The 14,723-nt window shown below is 48.7% G+C and overlaps 6 protein-coding genes across 6 annotated transcripts; 3 read left to right on the plus strand and 3 right to left on the minus strand.

Moving 5' to 3' along the window:
* Positions 1-201: 201 nt before the first annotated feature.
* BDV14DRAFT_195332 (major facilitator superfamily domain-containing protein) lies at positions 202-2,173 on the minus strand (the record flags this gene model as incomplete). Its single annotated transcript, XM_073772159.1, has 9 exons — positions 202-371; positions 457-556; positions 608-718; positions 771-963; positions 1,054-1,408; positions 1,467-1,643; positions 1,724-1,852; positions 1,913-1,965; positions 2,100-2,173. The coding sequence occupies 9 exons, from the start codon at positions 2,171-2,173 to the stop codon at positions 202-204; spliced, it is 1,362 nt and encodes a 453-aa protein (XP_073632765.1).
* A 401-nt stretch (positions 2,174-2,574) lies between these two features.
* Positions 2,575-4,576, plus strand: BDV14DRAFT_186884 (flavin-containing monooxygenase; the record flags this gene model as incomplete). Its single annotated transcript, XM_073770883.1, has 4 exons — positions 2,575-2,844; positions 2,938-2,994; positions 3,047-3,940; positions 4,004-4,576. The coding sequence occupies 4 exons, from the start codon at positions 2,575-2,577 to the stop codon at positions 4,574-4,576; spliced, it is 1,794 nt and encodes a 597-aa protein (XP_073632766.1).
* A 180-nt stretch (positions 4,577-4,756) lies between these two features.
* Positions 4,757-6,130, minus strand: BDV14DRAFT_208998 (TauD/TfdA dioxygenase family protein; the record flags this gene model as incomplete). The annotated part of the gene is made up of 6 exons (XM_073775544.1): positions 4,757-4,862; positions 4,965-5,076; positions 5,159-5,469; positions 5,528-5,706; positions 5,748-5,990; positions 6,047-6,130. 6 exons carry the CDS (start codon positions 6,128-6,130, stop codon positions 4,766-4,768), a joined length of 1,026 nt encoding a protein of 341 aa, XP_073632767.1. The 3' UTR covers positions 4,757-4,765.
* A 275-nt stretch (positions 6,131-6,405) lies between these two features.
* BDV14DRAFT_195336 (major facilitator superfamily domain-containing protein) lies at positions 6,406-8,390 on the plus strand (the record flags this gene model as incomplete). Its single annotated transcript, XM_073772160.1, has 8 exons — positions 6,406-6,611; positions 6,659-6,711; positions 6,770-6,801; positions 6,881-7,066; positions 7,126-7,568; positions 7,629-7,929; positions 8,021-8,241; positions 8,300-8,390. The coding sequence occupies 8 exons, from the start codon at positions 6,406-6,408 to the stop codon at positions 8,388-8,390; spliced, it is 1,533 nt and encodes a 510-aa protein (XP_073632768.1).
* Positions 8,391-10,706: 2,316 nt separating this feature from the next.
* Positions 10,707-12,821, minus strand: BDV14DRAFT_163691 (BTB/POZ domain-containing protein). The gene has a single exon (XM_073767082.1). The coding sequence runs from the start codon at positions 12,478-12,480 to the stop codon at positions 10,867-10,869; it is 1,614 nt and encodes a 537-aa protein (XP_073632769.1). The 5' UTR covers positions 12,481-12,821; the 3' UTR covers positions 10,707-10,866.
* Positions 12,822-13,218: 397 nt separating this feature from the next.
* On the plus strand, positions 13,219-13,941 carry BDV14DRAFT_163693 (uncharacterized protein). The gene has a single exon (XM_073767083.1). It carries the CDS (start codon positions 13,391-13,393, stop codon positions 13,667-13,669), a length of 279 nt encoding a protein of 92 aa, XP_073632770.1. The 5' UTR covers positions 13,219-13,390; the 3' UTR covers positions 13,670-13,941.
* Positions 13,942-14,723: the final 782 nt, after the last annotated feature.

Genomic DNA, 14,723 nt, shown 5'->3' on the forward strand with positions numbered 1-14,723 from the left:
ATCGCAAGCTTATATCAAAGATATGACCCCTAGACCCTAAGTAGTCCAAGGATAAAGATGGCTTTTATAATCTCGGTTCTAGTCAATCGTAGTATCCATCAGGATCTCGGTTTGTTTCCGAGCGAAAGACCAACCACGCGTAAGGGTTCAGGCCAAGTTGAGTCGCAACTGTCGAGACCCCTTCACAGAAGTGTATCATATCTAATTGTCGTTATCATCGGCCTGTGCGCGATGATCATTTCGCTTTTCCTCTCTTTGAGCAAACCATCGAATGACAAAAATTATCGCGAACTGCAGGACGCTTATTCCAGACATCACACTGTATCCCATCGTGAACTTGGGGGCGTACTTTCCGGTGTCCAGAATAACCACTATAGAATAGGTATTAGCAGTATCCCCTTTTAAAACGTCGTGGATAGTTAGAAGTAAAGCTCCTGGCTGATTGTGGTAACATACCAGGAACCCAGGCAATGAACGCTTGTCCGAACGTCTGCGCGACACCAATGACAATGGCGCGCTCTTCGGCATCCTTGTGGCATATCTCGTTTACCCAAGCCTGATATATGTTAGATCGGCTGTTTAGGATTAGAACTAAGAAGTCACGTACATATAAGACCGGCCAATATCCCCATGAGGCCGCATTGAGCATATAGCCCAAGAACGTCGCCCCGTAGTTTGAACCGACAGCCAGTATAATCATGCCGACTAGATTGATTACCTATATGAAATCAGCTTCATCCACGCAACTCGAAACGTTAGTTAAAGTCTACCGCCGGGACAGTAAGCAGCTGCCATCTCTTCCCTCCCAATCCATCGGATAGCCAGCTGTATACCAGTGTCGTTACCAGTCCGCATGCCTGGGCTCCTGTTGGGAAGAGGTTAATCTGATAAACCGAGAATCGATCTAGCGACTTCAACCAGACAGCGAAGTAGTTGAGCGGTTGCGTTGCGATACAGTGGAAACTGTCATTTTGTTGTTAGCGATAATGCCCCTATGCCCCAAAGACAGTCAGGGCGACCAATGGTGCTTCTCAGCAAAAGTGGAAGACCTACATCAGCGCCAAAATAAAGATATACAACGGCCAATGCGTCGCAATAGCCTTGAGTTTCTTCCAGGTCAACGCGACCGGTCTTCGTCGATCAAGCTCCTCCATCCGCTGTCTGGCATGTTCAAGTTTCTCCTCACTCAGCCACCGAGCCTTGCAGTTGTAAGGATTATCGGGGACAGCGAAAAAGCCATAAAGTGCTGCCGGAACCGATATGACTCCGCAGAAAATGAACAGCCAGCGCCAGCCGGGTAGACCCAAGTGCCCATCCATACCTTTGTAAATCCCCGCTTGCAGGTAGCCGCTGAACATGGACGCTGCATAGCTGGCGGAGTAAAATATGGCAATGCGCTTGGATAGTTCTACAGGTATTGATTAGTACTACCATTGATTAAGAGCAAAAAAAAACCCAAAACCTACCACGTGGCGTATACCAGCTCCCCATGATAGTCAAGACACCAACGGCGAACGGACTCTCGAGCATGCCAATGATAAAACGCAATGCAAAGACGGTCTTTACATTCTTGACAGACGCGAAGCAAAGTGTGATAATTGACCAGAGAAGTTCGACGGTCGGTATATAATATGAAGGGCGAACTGCCAAACACCGTGAGTAATGTCAGGTCTCTCTGCACATATATTACCCGTAGAATTGAGTTCGTTGAATGAATGCTTACTCCGAGTTAGGAGAAACTGCGAAGGAATCTGTCCGATCAAGTACCCGCAGGTAAAAAACGTCGTGAGCAGATTGTACTGGTTGCCCTGGAAGTTGAGGTCTTCCTGCATCCCTGACACGTAGGCATTTGCTGGTGTTCGTTAGCGGTCGTCTTCGAGTGTTAATACGAATCAAATGGGTGGAAGTGTACTGATATTCCCGGAGTCAAGGAGGCGGATGAAATATCCGTAAGTTGCCCAGCTCCTGCCCGTTGTTAGCAATTATATCAACAGGGAAGTGCAACCTGCATTATAAAAATATCCAGTGTCTGCACCAATTCTTTCTCTTCTCGAGATCTATATCCACCGTCCCATATGATAGCCTCGATGCGTTCCCACCTTGTCTTTGGGTGGTGCTCAACTTCATGTTCTGTTGTGGTTACCTCCGCCTGAGCACCATCCTTGTCTGTCATGATGATAAGCCTGGACGGAACACAACTTCGTTGAATATCAGTGCCGATAACTATAAATATTCGAGAATCAGCCTTTGGTTTATATTCAGAACTCGTTGTGTCTCTTTTCAGTTTGTACCGCCAAGCATGCGATGCCGGCGATGAACGTCAACCCGTGCTATTTGCACGCCATAGCAACGCGAAGAGATAACAAGGATATCAGGTCGAGAGGTTGTTACTCCAACTGTTACGTGATCCTCCTGCAGATGTTGCCATCTACACACTACGACATCTAATCACGAATATGGAGATACGGATTTGCAAGCAAGTACCATATAACCCTCAGCTTCTGGCCAGGCTGGAGCCATCAACGAGAGGACTAAAGGAATATTATTGTTTCACGTCACCCAGTGACTATCATAATGCTCCCATCAGCTTATGTCGAGGCGCCAGATCTCACTCCGCCTACCCCTCAGACCAAAGACGCCTACGGTAGTTTTGATAGAAAGCTTCCCGCAGTCGGAATACAGAGCCTGCAAGAGGAGGATCACAATCCCCAAAGCTTACCTCGCACTATCTATCCTCCGCTCATCCTCGAGGATCATCCTGTCGATGAGCGCCTTCTTATCAAAGCGATAGTTGTCGGTGCTGGTATCACGGGTATTACCGCTGGTGTTCTGCTGCCAGCTAAGGTCCCTGGGATCGAGCTGACGATATATGAGCGGCATTCGGATATTTTATGTTCCTCACTTGCTTTGAGCAGAGCAAAGAGCTAATTTAGGCAGGGGGGCACATGGCACTCGAATACATACCCCGGGGTGAAATGCGATGTACCGTCTCATGTATATTATTTCATTCTTGCATAAATGCCCCCAGATGCTGACAAGACCACAGGTCTATCAATCAACATTCTCACCCAATAAATCATGGACAGAGAATTACTCTCGTGGGGCCGAGATTAAGGCCTACTGGAAAGGCGTTGCGACAAAATACTCCGTCTGGCAGTACCTCCAGCTCAACAGCGAGATTCTCTCCGCGCGCTGGTCCGACGAGAAAGCCAAATGGGCCGTTCACATCAAACAAACGGATCCAGAAACTGGAGAAAGCAATACAATCACGGATGAAGCTGAGTTCTTGATCACAGGAACTGGCAGGTTTAGTAGTCCTCGTCTTCCCGATATACCAGGGATAAACGACTACAAGGGAAAGGTCATCCACACGGGAGCGTGGGATAAGGCCTTTGATCCAACGGGCAAGAACCTCGCGTTGATAGGCAACGGCGCGTCGGGACTTCAGATTCTACCGGAGTTGCAAAAGGTCGCCACGCGCGTCGATCACTATACGAGGAATCCGACGTGGGTCGCTGGCACACTCGGCGGCGAGAAGCTCAGTCGGACTGTGCCCATCGCTGAAGACCTGAAGGGGACTTGGAAGAGCAATAACGCTTCGTACCATGTGTACAGGAAAGAGCTGGAGTCCGCGGCATGGACTCGCTTTGCGATTGTGGAGAAAGGGGGCGCGACAAATGCAGCAGCCCGAGCAGAGTTTGAACAGCTTATGGGCATTAGGCTTGGCGGCAAAAAGAATGAACTGCTGCCACTTGTTTTGCCTGGCTTTGCGCCGAACTGTCGTCGGTTGACGCCTGGTCCCGGATACCTTGAGGCCGTCGCACAGGAGAATGTGAAGTATATCCGGACACCTATCAAACGCTTCACCGAGACAGGTCTCAAAACAGTTGACGGGAGAGAACGAATAGTCGATGCTGTCATCTGCGCAACGGGTGCCGACGTGACAGATACTCCCGGCTTCCCAATAATCAACAGCCAAGGCATCAATCTCCAGGACAAATAGCATGCAGGTGGAGACCCCGGGTTCCCAGATACATATTTAGGCATGACGACAGCAGACTATCCTAATCTAATCTTTATCGGCGGCCCCAACGCGGGCTCTGGCTTTGCAGGGACAGTCCCCCACGCAGTCGAGACGCAAGTAACCTACGCCGCGAAAATTCTCCGCAAGGTATCATCCCAGCGTATCCGCACAATCACACCTTCAAAGGCTGCTGTCCTTGACTTCCGCGCCTACTGTGAGTCGTTCTTCCCGACTACTGTCCTCAGCGAGGGGTGCAGCTCATGGTACAACAACCAGGTCAAGGGAGGCCGAATTGTCGCTGTCTGGCCTGGTAGCGGAGCACATGTCAACTATGTTCGGCGCGATGTACGATGGGAAGACTTTGAGTATACGTATCACAATCTGCAGGGTAATCGGTTTGGGTATTTGGGAAACGGATGGACGACGCGGGATGTTGCTGCGAAGGAGGGCAGAAGTGACGAAGTGGATTTTACGGAGTACCTGAAAGAGGAAGCGGGTGATGGGATTGGAGTTGATCTTAGGGGGTACCATGAGGCTTGGTGGGAGGTTTGATGTTCGTTGGTGTGGTGGAGATATATTTCTTTTGCATAACTCGGGTCAGATAGGGCTAAAGCATTTCGATAGAGCAATATCGCAATCTACAAGATCATTCACCACAACTAGAGCTACCAATTGACACTATTACTCGCAACATGCGTGGGCTACCATCCACTAGAAAATCATTATCCTATCGTCCAATGATTAAGCCTCATAAAACGGCCTCTCAGCCTGCGGGGTAATGCGAACCATATGCCGTCTCGTCTGCGCCTCATGCACCCTGAAATCGCGCAATGCCGAGCTAAACCACCGTAATACAACATCATTAGCACTGACTCAGTATTTCCCAGCTCACCTCCGATATCGTTCTTCAAGCCTTTAGGGGGAAGGTGGCTGGACTCACTGCTGCGTAACCCGATTATCGTAAACGACTACTGTCCCGGGCGTCCAGTGGATGCGGATATGCCAGTCTTGGCCTTTTTCGATGTGGTCGTAGAGGAAGTTTAGGATTGTTTCTGCTCTCGTTAACATTTGTGTCTCCGTGAACAGCGGCGAGGGGCTAGAGTTTAGGTAAGATGTTGGGGGCACAGCACGTACGACTTTCTTCTTCTTTCCAACCCACAATCTTCCTCGTATACAACCGATTCACGTAAAGACTCTTCTTCTTCGTCACCGGGTGCGCCCTAACAACAGGATGAACAGTCTCAATCGGCTCCCGAATATACCTATCGCGATGATCATGCACAGCAGCCTGTGAGAAGCCGCTATGCGTGGCTTTTAATCCAGCAAGACGAGTCCGAAAGTCCTCAGACAAATGCTCGTATGCAGCTATTGTCGAGAGGTACAACGTGTCTCCTCCCGAAGGTGGGACTTCGAGCGGGTAGAAGATTGTTGTGCCCATGCCGTTGCTGTAGCACACAAATTATGTTAGTTTATACATACTAGGCAATCATGGGGTCGACGTACACCTCATAACTCATATCAGAATGCCACTTAACACTACTAACATTATTGCTGATCTCGTTGTCTTTAGCACCGCTCACAAAGTCCCTATACACCGGCAAAATCTCGGGATAATCCCTAATATGCCCGCCCATTTGATGAATATGAAGTGGGCCAAAGTGACGACCAAATTCACGTTGGCGCTCGGGTCTATGTCTGCGAAGACTTGATTGCGGAAGAGGACTACGCCTCGTTCTGCAGCGAGGAGGGCGAGTTCATCTTTTTGGGAGGCGGTTAGGGAGGATAGTTGGAGCCCTGTTATTTCGGTGCCGATGTTTGGTGTTATTTCGGTAATTGAGATACCAACGTGGGATGTTAGATTAGGATAGGCTGGGTCTGCGCGGTGGCCGGGGTCGCCATGGGCGAATTCTTGGAGGGGGGGTTGTAGGCCGGGGGTGAAGTAGGGCAGGTACGCAGAGTATTTATACTATAGCCACTAGATGTTAACATCTAACACACGCAGTGATTTAAGAGAGCAAATACGTCAGTCTTGCTATAGTCAATCGAAGTCTCAGCAGGTCGCTGCTGACCCTGCTTAGGGCTGTCGTCGATAGCGGTAGGCGCCATGCTGGACTATTGCAATTCAGGTTCCTTGATCAAAGGACCCAAGGCCTCTGCAGAACATTCCCCTAGACTTTATAAATCCTAGTCCGGGGCATCTCCAGCGCGAAGGGCGCCTATATCGGGGTGACGTGCTCCACCTCCAACTTTCCGCCATGCATATCTATGGCGTGAGAAGGACCTAATCTGTGTCAAAAAGCAGGAAGGAAGTACATATATATTACAACAGATAATCGGAAACTGTGAAGAAATCAAGGCGTCGTTGATCTAAGTCCCCAACTATGAGTACGGACGTCAAGCAACCGCCCCAAACGGAGGGCCCAGTGGTCGAAGAATATCATTCGCAAGATGACCCCTCGAATGCCAATGGCAGCGAGGAGACCAAGAAGAGCTCTCTATGGCGGCGATTCCTTGGCCTCACTTGGGATACATTCGAGGGAGATCCTGAAAAGCGGAGGTTTGTGAGGAAGGTTGATTACTTCCTTTTGTGCGTTCTCTGACCCAGGCCATTGAGCTACGAGCTAATGGTGGTAGTTCATATATCATGCTGGGATACTTCATCAAATATCTCGATCAACAAAATTACTGTACGCCTCACCCCATCCCGTTTCGTATCATGACCCCAAGCTAACAGAAGCGTTGTAGCAAATGCCTTCGTCAGTGGCATGCAAGAAGATGTACGCCAACTTATTCACTAACACGCATATCCACCGGTCCTTCTTTAACATACACTTCCAAACTAACCACCACCTACAGCTCTCAATGTACGGAAACGAGCGAAACCTGCTAGTAACATACTTCAACATCGGCATAATAATCGGCACCATCCCCTCGCAGCTAATCCAACTTCAATACGTCCGGCCCTCTATCTGGATACCATCCTGCGAACTGGCATGGTCAATCCTCGTTATGGCCATGGCCGGCGCGAAGAACCCACAGACCGTAGGCTTCTATCTCTATCTCCCCCCTGTATTCCCTCCAATGCTAACCAGAATGTGTAGTTATACACCCTCCGCTTCTTCGTCGGCCTCCTAGAATCCTGCTCCTTCCCCGGCTACGCCGCCCTCCTAGGAAGCTGGTACGGCCCAACGCAACTCGCGAAACGAGTTGCATTATTCGAGCAAAGCAGCGCAATAGCAAGTATGTTCAGCGGATACCTGCAGGCCGCACTAATAAGGATGAACGGACACGGCGGGTTAAAGGGGTGGCAGTGGCTCTTTATCTTCGATGCGGTTATAAGTATTCCTATTGCGGTGTGGGGGTACTTTGCTATTCCGGATCATCCGAGTAGCACGAGGGCTTTTTGGTTGAAGAAGGCTGACAGGGAGTTTGCGGTCCAGAGAGAAAGGGGGATGGGAAGGGCGTCCGGCCAGAAGTTGACGTGGAGGAAGTTGAGGGGGATATATACGGGGTGGAGGATTTGGGGGTTTATTTTCCCTTATTTGTACGTCTCGAAAATACTCACCCTGTACTCATGAGTCCGCTACTAATAATGACAATGCAGGATGGTGGCCCAAGCAGGGCAAGGAAGCGGGTTCTTCAACCTCTGGCTTAAGGACCAAGGCTACAGCACGGCGCAAATCAACACAATCCCGACAGCCGGAAACGCAATCAGCGTAATAGCGTCTCTATTTTTCAGAACAATCGCCGACAAAACAGGAACAAGGAAAGAGAGCTGTGCCGCCGTTTGCGTGATCGTCATCGTGGCGAATATCATGCTGAGTATATGGGATATACCGAGGCCGGCACTGCTATTCGCTTTCTTCTTGAGTTTTATTAGTACAGCTGCTCAGCCGCTTGTTATTGTGAGTTTATCTACACTCCCTATGTATTGTTCTCTGGGTGGTGCGGATATGTAGCCGGGTGATCGAAGACTAACCATGGATTGTATTGCAGGCCTGGGGCCAAGAAGTCACGCAAGACAACGCCGAGCTCCGCCAGATGCTCGTCGCGACAGGAAATATCTTCACCTATACGTTTATGGCTTGGGTTCCGCTGGTAGCGTTCCCGACGTATGATGCGCCGCATTATAAATACGGGTATCAGCTACTGATCATGTTCGGTGGGTTGGCCATTGTTGGTGTGTACTTGTTTGGGTGGTTGAATGAGTGGGATAGGTATGATACTAGTCATGTTTCACCGGACCGTCAAAGTCGAGAAGCTAATGAGATGCAGGAAAAGAAAGGCGTCAAGACAGGCGGGAGTAGAGGATGTACCTAGGAGGGTACTAGGAGAGGCGGGGAGAGAATCGTGCCCCGGCCCCTGATAACATCTGCCGCCTTTGATACTTAAAGGGACCAGAGCTTTAGTGGCTCGTGGAGAGATGATATGATCGGAAAATCCGCAATGCATGTTAGCTCAGCGACTGAGCATGTACGTAGCTGCCCGGAGGTGCTCCGCCGCAGACTATAGAGCCGAAAAAGCTGAAAGAGCCATCTCTCCCTGACTTAACAATCGACAAGCAAGGATTCTGCATCTGCAGCGCATTGTCAATTTAAAGAATGGAAAACAAACTCAGACCCCTCCTCCCCTGACGCCATGGCCGCCGCAAAATCATTCTGTGTGTATTGTCTGTGGCACACTGATCTGTCCCTACAATGTGACCGTAGCGAGTAGAATCAAGGATGCTCAAGTTAACGGGAAACAACTGAAAATGGAGTGGCGCGGGTCGAGTGTCCTGGTGCCTGCGGATGAGCTGGAAAAGATACCTTTTCATCCCAATGACTGGGTGCAGCCTTGCGGACACCTCTTCCGAGCGAGTTTGTTTCAGTCTCCTCCCCTGTTCATGATGACCTGTTTTATACAATGAAACTAATGGGTGGTTAGTCATCGAGGATTGTAGGAAATGGGAGTTCTTTGTATCCGGCATAGGGTGTTCAATGTTCGGCTTTGATCCCTTTGTTCCAACAAATCCAACCAAAGCGTGCACTAGGACGTATGCCATGAGGCCCAAAATATGGCAACCCGGGTTTCAGGCGGCCATAGAGAACCCTGATTCCGAACACCCAAGGTATCTCAAGGCGAAGGAGATCAAGAGCACCTTTGGTTACCCAGTTCACTCGGACTGCTGGCTTCTCATAAAACATGTCATCGGGTTCGACCTTGTCCTGTCCAATCTTGGCGATGTCTAAGTCGGAGACAATAAATATCATCACAAATTGTGGAAGTACACTCTTTACGAAAAGAGACATCGTAAATATTTGCCGGCCGTCCCGCTACCACCGTTGAGCCGCGAGGCTGAAACCCCCAACCCTCGCACAAGCATAAGCGTATTATCAGCGGCTCGATTGCAATTACCAACTGTGGCCACCAGTTCATCTACCAAGTGGGGGCTAAACCAAGTCCAGGAAAGGCTGGTCCTTTCGGTGTCCTCGGCGAGCGGCTCAGGAGCCCGGCGCACGGTGCCGGTGATTCTATGCTTCCCCACACTTAATTCGGCCTTGAGCATCTTAATAAGTATAGCTTTGCCCGTTTTGGGAACCCGATTGTCTGTGGCGTGATCGTAGAACTCGCCGAATGTGGGCGTCCACGCGAGATCAAATATCTGCTGTGCTATCTCATTGTGGCCCTGCCGAACAGCATTCCTGAAGCCTTCCGTTATTGCTGTGTAGTAATCTTGGAAAGGCTCACACGCTTTAGCAATTTTCTCCCTGTTGTTGCCGTACAGTTGTTTGTCACCTCTTTCTGTTGGACAGTTGTATGTTTAACCATCTGTCCCGTTCTGGCATATCTCCATTGAAAACCGGCGCGATGTATTCGAAGACTTCGCGGTTCCCCGCGGTTGCGCTTGCCTCGTATATGTTGCATATGAACTTATATCTGTCTTCCGAACAGCTTATTTCAAATATTATGTGGTCACTGCACTGTCGCTTGACAGCGTAGCCGTGAGCCTGTTCCCGAAGACGTTTCGAGGCGCACCTCCCGAGTATTCTGGCAAGGCGCGACGTTGTGTCAAGTGAGATATTCATAGCAAGTTTCAATGAGGGCAAGAGCGCTGTAGTATATCAGGTGTTGAGGATCCCGGCTTTTATAAGCCCTCTTCTTGGACCGTTGTTCGTTCTTTGAGTGTGGGCTGCTTGTAGGTAGCATAATGGCTCCCCGAAGCGCAATCTTTGTCAATATCCCAGTGACTAAGAAGGGACTCATACTGTATTGTTTCAAATAGGCAGTTCAAGGCAGGCGTCTGTTTGGAGATGAATGGAACGTACCTTCGTGTCTGAGAGTGAGTTTCTTCAATGCGTACTTTGACCATGGCAATACTTTCAACCGTCCCCAGTACCAAACGCCATGCCCTCGCTCCACCGTACAAGTATGGTTCTTTTTGATATGGCTCTTTAGATGTGATACACGCATTGGAAGCGGTTGTTTTGACTTCGTTCTGAGATTAGTGGCTTTCAAGACTTAGGAAGCCATGATGCGTGTTTACCCTTGTACTGAACTAGAAGAACACTCGTCAGGCTCGGATAGGGTGCAGCTTCTCTCGAAGTCTCCCAACGTTAGGGTAGGCTGAATGCTAAGATGGAAGCAGCTACCGTAGCCCTACCTTCCCTACTTATAGCGAAACTACAAAGTTCTGACCGGCCTCCGGCTTTGTCGTTTCAACAACATAGATTGTTTTTATCATTCGATGCTCATACACCGTCTCAGTTCTTCATGTTCATATGTTAGTCCTGCAATAGCCCCGCCACGTGTAGACCCTCTGTTCCCAATTTTGCGCAACCTAGAATTCTCCTTCAGTGATATCAAGTTGTTTCTGGATTCAACCGTCTCTTCTTCGGGTTGTGCAGGGTATCACTCCGCGTCGGCAGCCCCTTTTCTATGTTCGGTGAGGAAGTTATATCACCACACTTTTGCGGCCCAGTCTTAATGCCTAGGCCAGCAGATTCCTCCTTGTCCCTCCCCGAGCCAATCTCAGATATCAAGTCATCGATCTGCATATAATCAGCAGCGATCAAAATCTCTTCAATCAGTTCGTTCCGGGATACCCCAGACAATGATCGTGGCTCCACCAGCCTTCCGGTGTGCATGAAATTCAGAATGGCCTCCATTACGTCGGACCCTATGTCATCGCCGAAGTCAACGCACTTTTGATCGGCCCAGGTACTGCTTGGGCGAAGTAGCCCTGCGAAGTATTTTGACCAGTAACGTAGAGTTTCCTTGTGTCCCTTGAATTCCTTGCCGTCGGCTTTGATCACTAACCACGGATCCAGGTCTTCTTGGTCCAGCACTCGGATGCGACGAAGAAGGGTAAGCTTTATGGACGGCGGCAAGTTCTTATCGAGGAATTGCACGCAGTTCCCCCGGGAGATCATACCATCAAGCGTACTATTGACCAAGCGCTCCACAAGAATGTTTCTGGGCTTCTCGCTTAATGGGACCAGGTGATTCGTTTCCCATGTGCACTCCGGGAACTTGAGATACACGTTTGCTATGCAGGTCAACCATGCCGGTAGCAATATCGGCAAAGTCTGATATTGTTCATCTCCCCGCGATTCAAGAGCCTGCCGTAGAGGGCTCTCGAAGGCTTGTAATCTTTGAATGTCAGGGGCTAACGTCACCACCGGACCCTTCACATTGCCGTTGGCATCGAGAACTGGCTGGTGCACACTTCTAGGTTGAATCTCCAAGCTCAAGATCTCGGCTACTCGGAATTCCACATCATCTAACTTGTGCTCACACATAGCCTTTCGTAGTTCCTGTGAGAGACGATTGGGCTCGTCAAGGGTCTCGATAGGATGATAGAACACCTCTCGACACGCCTTCATGTTTCTGAACTTCGTGAAATCACGCCAAAAATGATCGATTGTCCTTCTTCTATCCGCCCATCCGCTAGGCGAGTACATTGTGTTGGTGCCGCCGTAGCCGGGATCAAACACGCGGTCGAATACATCGTGCAGTATTGGCATAGTCCCCGTCTCCAACGCACGATCAAACATGCTTGTAACCGCTGTGCCAAACTTCAGTGTGCTCGGATTGTTTCCCCTCCAATCCCCGCTGTGAATAAGTTCATTGACACCCTTCTCAGCTATTGGCTTTCGAATGCGTCTGTAGAAGATCTCGGCCTGTGTGAAGAACTCTGGAATCATAAGCTTATAACTCTCAACATGCCCACCTTCAACAATCTTCTCGAGGATCCAAATAATCATGTCATCTGCATTTGGTGCATTGCGGATCTTGAAGAGATGGTTGTTTAGCGCTTCGGAACTCGGTATTGCCTTTGCGACTTTTGACTCGAGGGATTCGGGGATTTTAAGGCATAGTCGTTCAAATGCGTCTCGCGTGTTTTCGACCTCGTCGATGTCGGAGTATTCGGAGCCGGAGTATTCGAAGTCAGAGATTTCGTCTTGAATGTCCATTTTGAGTGTCTGGCTAATTCGATTGTTGAATCACAAACAGGCGGAGGAATTATAGAGAAATCAGCGATGAGCTTGATGGAAGCAGATCTGAACGATGTAAAAATAGTCAAGAAAGGGATACCTTACACATTCGATCTCGAGGGCTGTTAAATGGCCTTCTTGAACATAGCGCAACTTTGGTCTGTTTTGTTTTGGTTTGTTTTGTCCTTCTTTGTGTGGTGAATGTCAAAGACGTTGTCATTGGTTCATTATGGGTTTAGTGAAGCGTTCCTTGAAGAAGTAAATAAGAGATTCATAAATTCTAAAAGGACATTGAAAATCATGTTTCAGGCATATTATTCTTTTATAGATTGTCTAGGACCAGGTAGGACAGCCGCTTACCCAGAAGAATGTCCAGGTGCTTATAGGGTCATAAGGCTCTATCTGACTTGTAAATCCAGATAAGTGAGTCACCTAGTTTAGATTACGACACGCCTTGGTGAGCAGGGGCCTTATTTTTTTGAGTCAGCGTATGACTAGCTCCCTCGGCGGGACCAAGACTAATGGCTCCATCCAGGGCACCTTAGTCGTCCATCATTTTCAGAGAGTGAGTCATCTATGTGTACTCGAGTTCCATCAGGCCACGGCAAACTCTCTGGCGTAAACAGTATTCGACCTGTGATTAGATGATGAATATCCTTAGCACGTTTATCCATTCCAGAGACCCAGGTTTCCATATGGTGCCTTATCTGCCCCTCTATTCATTTTCATCATAATGCCACAGAGGAGCAGTCCATTTTCCTAAAATCAGGCAAAAACCTCCAGCTGTCAGGCAAAAGTCTCACAGCCTCAAGCGCCAAGGCTTCAAATACATTGTGCCTAATCCCTCTTCTGCTTCCTTTGCTCTGGCCTCTCCAGCCAGGAACTAAAAATGCAGTGCTTATACTCAAGGTGGCCAAAGCCATCCCACCCCAATCAGATATCCCATTCTTCTCCTGTCCTCCTCCTCCCAGAACTAAAATACAGTGTAGCTGATAGGCAGAGACCCCGCAGCCTCAGGCACCAAGGCTTCCGATGGATTGAGCCTAATACTCATCCCCCTCCTCTGCAAGTGCCCTCCTTTGCTTTCTCCAGTCCAAAACCAGAAGTGCAGTGCTCATCCGCTGGAAGGCTATTAAATCATCTCCAATCAGTACTTCCATCCTTCTAGGTCCCGTCCTCTCCCCTCCAGAGCTCAAAGTGCAGTGCACCTCTCCTGGGTATTCTTTCCCGACATCTCATTCTACGCTGGTGCCTCCTTGGACCTAAAAATGCAGTGTTCTGCCACTACGGCATACTATTCAAACAAAAGGGCAATAATGTTTCTTTGTGTAAGCGCTAGTATTATGCCAGCAGAAAGATCCTGATTACGTATGTGTATTAAAGGACAATTGGGTTGCCCTCCTCCCCATCCTCAAGGTCTAGATTAATTGAAATTCTCTGCTTTACTAATTTCTGGTAGAAGGTTTATAACTATTTATACTCCCTGGAGTTAACCATGGCCACCTATAAGAATTTGCCTATCTTAAATAGTGCAGTGACTAGCATGGTCATGCCATTTATAATTAGCATAGTAACTATTGTACATCCCTGGAACATGGCAGTATATATATGTAAGAGCAGTGTAGAGCCGAAGGCTCTACATCCTAGTCTTTTGCTCTTGGCGCAACGGGCTATTCTCTCTAAAACGCTCCTTAGAGTGGTAGACCGCTATATAGGCTTCTGATCCCAGGGGTCGCGCCGTGACAAACCTGCACCTTGACACAAGGCATTCTATAGTTTCTTTAAAATAAATAGGAAATTATATTAAGGATTGAAAGAGATGTTCAAGAAAAGCTTACAAGATAGGCAGTATACGCTTGATTACGTGTAATAAGAGTTATTGCCCTTTTGTTTGAACAGTATGCCGTATGCCACTATCCCAAGGAAAAGATCCCACCATTTTCCTTACCCGTCCTCTCCCTTCCAGAACTAAAAGTGCTGCGCGTATCCCATCTTGTTTTCCACTCAGCATTGGATTGCATCCTACGTCTCTGGAGCCTAGAAATTTTAGTGCTTAAGGTATAGGTACCTACCAACTAACGAAATCGCTTTCTTTTCTCACCTTATTTTTCACGAGGCTTGTAAATTAGTATGGTATGATAGGTAGAGGTGTTTTATGCCTGGGTGTACACGGTTTCTTACCCAGGCTAGGTTAAGATAGCTCGAGATGGGAGTACAGTGAT

The sequence above is a fragment of the Aspergillus stella-maris genome (genome assembly GCF_047715825.1).
Source record: "Aspergillus stella-maris strain CBS 113639 unplaced genomic scaffold BDV14scaffold_3, whole genome shotgun sequence".
NCBI lineage: Eukaryota > Fungi > Ascomycota > Eurotiomycetes > Eurotiales > Aspergillaceae > Aspergillus > Aspergillus stella-maris.

Bases quoted from the DNA above. Each gene is read 5' to 3' on its own strand.
- BDV14DRAFT_163691 (XM_073767082.1), bottom strand. From the start codon at position 12,480: ATGGACATTCAAGACGAAATCTCTGACTTCGAATACTCCGGCTCCGAA.
- BDV14DRAFT_163693 (XM_073767083.1), top strand. From the start codon at position 13,391: ATGCAGTGCTTATACTCAAGGTGGCCAAAGCCATCCCACCCCAATCAG.